Source organism: Delphinapterus leucas, chromosome 15, assembly GCF_059928025.1.
Source record: "Delphinapterus leucas isolate spDelLeu-1000000601 "Yukka" chromosome 15, BTC_Dleu_Yukka2, whole genome shotgun sequence".
Taxonomy (NCBI): Eukaryota; Metazoa; Chordata; class Mammalia; order Artiodactyla; family Monodontidae; genus Delphinapterus; species Delphinapterus leucas.
The window spans coordinates 16,061,786-16,069,426 of NC_143143.1; the positions used below are offsets into that span (position 1 = coordinate 16,061,786).

Here is a 7,641-nt window from a genome sequence, read left to right on the forward strand (position 1 = left end):
AATGGAAATGTAGTGTGGGAGCTGGAGAAGAGGCAGGCAGGGCCAGATTATGGCAGGAACTCTAGCGAAAGGCAAGGCGTGCTTCCCCTAATTCAGAGAATCAGTGAGGACGCTCAGCTGGGAGCAGCGAAAGTCCCTACTGGAAGGTCCTCCTACTGTGGGAGGACTTTGGAACAGATGCTTGCAGAAGGAGGAACATGTACAAGTATCTATCTGGAATCAGAGCTAGTTCTTGTTCTTGAGAATCTCACAGTCTCAAGAAGGTGATTTAAAAATATATATGTATATGATATATATATTATATACATATGAAAAGGAAACAATAGGTGTTCTGACAGCCCCCTGGAAGGGAGTGGATATTGGGTGCAGGCCTCACCAAAGAGATAAATGTAAAGGACCTTCAAAGATGAGTGGGAGTTTGCCAGATGGACAAAGAGGTAGCAGTTTGTGGGACTGTAAACTCTCGTGAAGAGCACATCATGTCCCAAGGACATCGTTCACCAAAGTATTGAGTGAGCCTTATTGTGTGCCAGGCCCCTTTTAGGACTGGGAGGTAGAAAGTTGAATTTGGAAATCTTTATCTTACTTTTCACTATTCTGCATTTCACTATTTGCCTTCAGCCTCACTAGAAGTTTACTTGAGTTCTTGAATCCCAAGGACTTGGTGCATAGAACACACCATCCGCCATCTCATCTCCCACCTCCTCCTTTCTCGGCTTGTTCCAAGTCATTCTTTACGTCTTAACATAATTGCCTCTTCTTTGGAGAGGCATTGAACCATGTGGGAGTCTCTCCTGCATGCCTGCTTCCTGCATAGTCTTTACCACGCTTGAAAATATTTGTTCAATGTCTAGCTTCTGCGTAGAAACTGAGGGCAGAAACTTTGTCTTATTCATCTTTCTATGCCCAGTACCCAGCACACAGTAGGTAATGCTGTTGAGTGTCTCTTTATCCTAAAGAAGCTCTCGATGTGTTAAAGGAGCTAAACACATCATATGAAGGGGGTTCTAACCCAAGCTGGAGGTTTAGGGAAGGCTTCTGGGAGGAAGTAACACTTGAGGTGTTTGGATAGGTTAACACGTTGGGAAGGGGGGCATTCCAAGTTACAAAAACAGAATATTTAAGAGGCACGGGTCTGAAACCACACAAGTGGAAGGCCTTGAATGCCATCTAGGAGTTAAGTTTTATAGAGAGGACATGCGCATATACGGCAGGGTTTTTAATAGGGGAGTGAAGTGGTCAGATTTTACAAAGTTCACTGCAGGCTACGTTGGAGGCCAACCTGGTAGGGAGGTGAGACACGGCAACCAGCAGGGAGGATCTTCCCAAAGCCCCAAAGGCCTCCATTCAGGTCTATGGGTGTTTGTGTGCACTTAGGACAGAAGCCGCTGAGCACTCCAGGCCTGAACTCAAAATTCTGGGATTTCGAATCTGTTTAACAACTTGGCAGGGGTGGGAGGACTGGGAGGACCCGCGCTGCAGCAAGCTTTCATTGGTTTCTAAGGAAGCCCGGCCGACGGTTAAGATGTCGCGAGAGCTTCTACCCGGGGACCGTTCCCGCACGCAAATTAGCTGAGACGCCAAGCCTGCGAAGTTGTAGGGAGTCTTGTACTTCATTTCTTAGATGGGTGAACCGCCCTAGTCTTTTTTGTCCCTGGCCAATCAGGTCAGTTCCTTTTTCCCCTTCCTCCCTATTGGCGCCCTCCTCGGAAAAAGCTAGGAGTTGGAGTCCTGCACCTAATGACGCATGGATGGCTGGGAAATACGGTTGCCTTTTCTGGGGTATAGAGACATCCCCTTGGCCCTGCCTTTGGACTATGCAACCAAATGACCTGTTTCTCGACAAATAAAAAAAGGGTCACAGGGAGGTGGGGTTTCCCAGAAAGCAGAACATCAGTGTCGGGGTCTTCTGAGCTGGTACCAATTCCTGCCAGCCACTTTTCTCCCGGTACCTGTCGCCATAGCAACAGCGCTCGCAGAACACCCGCCCACCCCTCCACCCCCCACGCTCCCACCGAGTGTTTTTCCTTTTAAGGGTCGCGCTCGAGCCTGTGGCGTAGGTGGCTCCTGTGGGCAGCCAGAACTCAGGTCTGAGGCATCAGCTGACAGGCCTGGTGGCCGTTTTCTTAACCCGTTGTCAGAGCTAAAAAGCAGCTATGACAACCCAACTTCTTTATTTGACAGGGCTCAAAGAGAGCAAGTTTACAACATGGCTTATGGGTTTTGCCTGTGGCGACCCTTCGGCACCTTTTTCACCCCTCACCACGCACACACGCACACAAGAGTCCAAGCCTCAGACAAGAAGCAGTTTATTGGCGAGACACATGGAGATGTGGCTGTCAGGCCTTGGTGCTTCCCTGGCTTCTCATCCCTGTACTGCCCTTCTGCCAGTGTATCTCTGCTGCCGTCCACCAGGACCTGGGCTTAGCACCCAGGGCAGATGACTGCTCTTTCTGCTGTCTCTGACCTGTTCTGCCGTGTCCAGGTGTCAGGGCAGTTTGGGCTTCTCCAGGGCAGATAGGTCTGGCCTCTCCAAGTGTCCTCTTCCTGGCTAAGACCACGTCCAGCAGCCTGAGGCTGGGTACTGCCTGCCTCACAATACTCCCACCATCAGTAGGGTGGTCAAGATGGCCTTGCCTCACTCTGTCACCCTAAACTTCAGAAGTCTCATTGTTGAAGCTCATAGGTCTAACAAACCCTGGTTCCGGGTGCTGGTCTCCCAGGGGCAAGGTTGGGAGGGGTCAATTTACAGGTTAAGAGGCAGCAGGAATTTAGAGTTCTTTAAGGGCCCTCAGGCTAAGGTCAGTTTGTTCATCAACAAATATTTATTGCCTACTGTATACTAGGCAGTGTTCTAGAAGCTGGGGGTATAAACCACACTGGCAAGGTCCTGACTGAGCCCAGCCAGGAGTTTCCTGAGCTTCAAGGTCATGGTCTCCAAATCTCTATTGCTATCTATCCACTCCTTTCTCCCATTTGTTTCTTCCCCTCCTTCTCCCTCCCACTGCCTCCCAGGCCCTTTCTTCTCTGCTTAAGCGGCAGATACCCTCCCCTTTGGTCTCCTGGGCCTCCACCCACCCTGGACCCCATCATTCCAGTCCCGTTGGTGGCTCCTCTTTGAGGGGCCTTGCCTGACCATCCCCTGTCCCAAAGGGCCTCAAGACCAGGTGCCCACGCTGGTGTTTGATGCGGGCAGAACTGTCACCAAAACCCTTGCCACACTCTGCACACTTGTATGGCTTCTCCCCGGTGTGTGTGCGCCTATGTTTGACTAGATCCGAGCTCCGGGGAAACTCCTTCCCACAGAAGCCACACACGTGGGGCTGGCTGGGCCCAGAGGGCTGAGCCCGGACTCGGGATCGAGGGGCCGTGGGTGCTGAGCCAGGGGGGTTGTGTGGCCTCAGGAGAGTGGATGGTGGTGGTGGCCGAGCCCGTTCACCACGGTGGGTGCGGAGATGCTTGACTCGGGCAGAGCTGTCGGCAAAACCCTTGCCGCATTCAGGGCAGAGGTAGGGTTTTTCCCCCGTGTGTACACGATGGTGTTTCACCAGGTCCGAGCTTCGGCGGAAACCCTTGCCACACTCAGGGCACTTGTGGGGCTTGTCACCCGCCAGCGGTGGAGGTGGCTCCCCAGCCTGTGGGCCCCCAGGCTCCGGCTCCAAGCCAGGCAGGCCGAAAGGGCCATCACCTGAGTGCGAAGGGCTTCGAGGCGTCAGCGGGGGGCTGGTGCCAAGGGGAGGTGGGGGTGGGCTTGAGCTGGGGGGTGGGCTGGGGATCAGGGGGGCGAGGGGGTAGCCTGGGAAGCTGAAGTCCTGGGGCTCCGCGTGAGTGAGGCGGTGGCGGAAAAGGGTGGAGCTGAGGCTGAAGGTGCGGGCACACTCTGGACAGGCATGAGGCCTCTCGCCACTGTGGGTGCGGAGGTGCTTGACCCGGGCGGAGCTGTCAGCGAAGCCCTTGCCACACTCGGGGCAGAGGTAAGGCTTCTCTCCTGTGTGCACCCGCAGGTGCTTCACCAGATCTGAGCCCCGGGCAAACTCCTTTCCACACACATCACAGCCAAAAGGCTTGGGCCCCAGGTGACTGCGCTGGTGGCTCAGGAGGCTGCAGCTGAGTACAAATCTTTTGCCACAGTCAGTGCAGATGTATGGCTTATCCTGGGCCTTAGGTCCCTGTGCGGCTGCCGTGGCTGCTCGAGATGGCAGCCGTCGGGGCACCACGGGCCGGGGGGGCTGCTCCCCCCGGTGTGTCCGCTGGTGCTTTATGCGGGCAGAACTGTCGCCAAAGCCCTTGCCACAGACCCCGCACTTGTAGGGCTTCTCGCCTGTGTGTGTCCGCTGGTGTTTCACCAGGTCAGAGCTCTGCCGGAAGCTCTTGCCGCACTCACCGCAGATGGTGGGGCGCTCACCAGCAGGGATCCTGGATCGAGGAATCTTTGGGGGGCCCTGGGCTGGTGGCCGGGCTCTGTAGGGCTTTTCACCACTATGAGTTCGCTGGTGTTTGATACGGGCAGAGCTATCCCCAAAGCCCTTGCCACAGACCCCACACTTGTAGGGCTTCTCCCCTGTGTGGGTTCGCTGGTGTTTCACCAGATCTGACATCTGCCGAAAGCTCTTGCCACACTCGCCGCACACGGCAGCCCGATCACTAGCCTGGCCCCAGCGTGGTTCTCCCAGGAGCCGAGGGCCTCTGTCCTGGGCCTGTGGTTTCCCAGGTCCCACTCTCTGGACCCACAAGTCATCCCAGGTCTGAATGCCTTCGGGTTTGAGAGAGGCATTTCCTACTTCATGACCTGGGGCCAAATCTTCCTCTTCCTTGAACCCCAAGTCATCCTCCTGTGGGGCATGTTCAAACTCATCTGGCTGAGAAATCTCCACGTTCTCACTCCCTAGACCTGGGGAAAGAAAAAGGAGTTGTAGACCCTGCCCTTTGGCTATCTTTGATAGCAACCTCCCCAGAAAGGCGTCCTTGACCATCTGTGGTTGCAAGGATCTCTCTTGCTCTCTCTCCTCTGAATTTCTGAAGCACTTATTATTGTCTGTGCCTCTCAGTAACAGTAACTTCCTTTTACCGTGCCCTTCATACGTGCCAATAACTTAACCAAGCATTACTGAATCCTTGCAAACAATCCTATGAGGTAATACTGTTAACTACCCCCATTTTACCCAACATGGAGACTCCGAGAATTTAAGTCACTTGCTCAAAGTGAGTTATAAAGTAGCAAAACCAGGTTTCTAACTCAGGTCTGTCTGATTCTCAAGCCTGTGTTAACCCCTACATTATATTGCCTGGTATTTGCTAATTACATTATATCTTTTTTATATTAGCCCAGTCTGTAACTTATTACTTCAATCATCTTGTGTGTACCTGAGAGAACCCAGACACACACCTGTCCCTCAGGATGGGTAAGAGAGATAGGCACAAAAAATTATAATTGCAGGCTCAGAATAACTGTGCTGTCACGAGAGAGAGGAAATAAAGAGACAGGGCTGGGCTTTCACAGCAGAGAAAAGAGTAAACCATGGAAAGGGATGCTGAGACTAGATTAAGCATGTAAGATCTGGATTGAACACTAGGCTAAGGCTTTTAATTAGTAGCAGAAGGGAGCTAGGGAAGGTTTTTGTGAAGGGAGACAGGATTAGATCTGGACTTCGATCAATGTGGCTGCACAGTGCATCACTGGAGAGAAAAGGGCTGAGGGGAGGCTGCTGCAATTGCCGGGATGAGACAGAATGAGGCCTGAAGTAGGGCAGAGGCAGCAAGCCTGCTGATCACTGTCGGGGACGGGGAGGGAGTCCTTGAAATGATGCCCCTCAAGGCCTGGCGCATAGTAGGTGCTCAGAAACACTGGCTCCATCCCTTGGCTTTTGCTCCCCTCCTCCCCGCCCGCCCCCCCCCGCCCCCCCCCGGAAGCACAGTTCATGTCCGATTTTTCTGGGTCTGGGCCAGGCAGAGCCCAGCACCGGGGTCCTCACCCGGCCATTACCTGCCCACGGCGGTGCACCGCTTTGGCCCTCACCTGTGCGGGTGCCTCTCAGCTGCTCCCTGTCCTCTGAGCCATGGAGATCCGCGCCCCAGGGCCCCACCGAGCGCTCCATCGCCGGCACGCCGCCCTGAGCAAGGGGACAGACACAATTTCACGGTCACACAGCCATGTGCGGACGGCGGCGCCCTGCCCTCTGCTGGCCGGCACGGGGACCGGGCAGCGTTCGGGTCCGAGGTGCGGGGCGCGGCTCCCGGTGATCCCCGCCCGCGCCGCCAGCCGTCCCTGCACCTGCTGCTCCTTCCGGAGCGCAGCCGCTCCCCTTCTCCTCCCGCCGCCGCCGCCGCCGCAGCAGCCGCCTCCGCCACCCCGGCGCCCTCCGGAGCTCCTCGGCGGGGCTCCGGTGCCCGCGCCGCCAACGGCTCGGGGATGTGGGCTCGGCGCCAAACGGGGAGGGGGCTCCGTCCCAGGCGTTCCCCTGGGGCGGCCGCCGGGGGCGGGGACGGGAAGCGGAAGCGCCGGGTGGCACCCGGCCGCTCTAGGACCTTGGAGGAGCTGCACGCTTGTGGGGGGCAGCCCTCGTCCTCCAGAGCTCTGTGGCCGGCGGGCAGCCGCGTGCCGTGGAGAGGGCTACTCTGAGCCGAGGACAGTTGCCCGAACTCGATGGTATTAACCGTGTGCCTCCTGGTCTGGAGCTGGATGTGGTGGGCCGAAGACTTCTTAATTGTCGCTGTGTCGGGCCACCCGCGCGGAACTCCGGAGCTGGCCAACAGCGCCAGCCACCCCGGCCCGGAGAGACAAAGAGAGATCCAAAGGCCGACCCGGGGAAAGGGGTGGGGGAAAGACCAAGGCAGACAAAGGGCGGCAGAGGGCGGCGGAGACCCCAGATGGGGCGGGGGCGGGGCGCCGAGACACGGGAAACAAAGCGGGACCGGTCGGCGAGGCAGAGGGCCGCGCGTGGGGGCTGGGCTGGGCTGGGGGAGACAGGCAGTAGCGGGAGCTAGTGGCAGACGCCAGATAAATGCTGAGGAGAGGCAGGCCGATGGACACAGACCTGGATCCGGAGTCGTAACCTAAGAGCCCTGAATCAGAGAGGATGCAAAGGCAGAGAGACAGAGACTGCAGCAGACCAGAAACACAAGAGCAAAAGATTGGCCGCCAGAAACAAACACATGTAGAAACAGATAAGAGAGACATAAAGTCGTTGAAGCAAAGTCGGAAGAACTACAAGAAAAGGCAGGGAACCTGGAGAGAAACAGAGGCAGAGGAACGAAGAGTGAAACAGGCAGAGACAAAGAGAGACAGGGACACAAAGAAAGAGGCCATGGGGAGACTAGGGACAGGTCTACAGCCCTACCAAGGGAGCCCAGGGAGAGGCTAAAACATTAAACCCTGTTTCCCAGCTTGGTGGGACCCTGGCTGGGGCTGTGTTCCAGTGGTCCCAGGGGTGTGATCCCCAGTATCTGTACTCTGGGCAAGGTTGCCTTTGGGGAGGGGGTGGGGTGCCTGTAAATGTCTGCAGCCCATCTAATGATGGAGAGGGGTAACCAAGGTTTGTATATTAATGAACATTTATTAGCACCTCAGTGCTATGTCAAGAGTTTGATAAAGAGATTAAACACGTGTAAGAGTTGTCCTTGGGGTGCTACCAGTTTAAAGGG

The 7,641-nt window shown here is 55.8% G+C and overlaps 1 protein-coding gene across 1 annotated transcript; it reads right to left on the reverse strand.

Moving 5' to 3' along the window:
- Positions 1-2,045: 2,045 nt before the first annotated feature.
- Positions 2,046-6,458, reverse strand: ZNF48 (zinc finger protein 48). Its single transcript, XM_022588300.3, has 3 exons — positions 6,272-6,458; positions 6,017-6,110; positions 2,046-4,891 (listed from the first exon to the last, which is right to left on the reverse strand). The coding sequence occupies exons 2-3, from the start codon at positions 6,093-6,095 to the stop codon at positions 3,090-3,092; spliced, it is 1,881 nt and encodes a 626-aa protein (XP_022444008.2). The 5' UTR covers positions 6,096-6,110; positions 6,272-6,458; the 3' UTR covers positions 2,046-3,089.
- Positions 6,459-7,641: the final 1,183 nt, after the last annotated feature.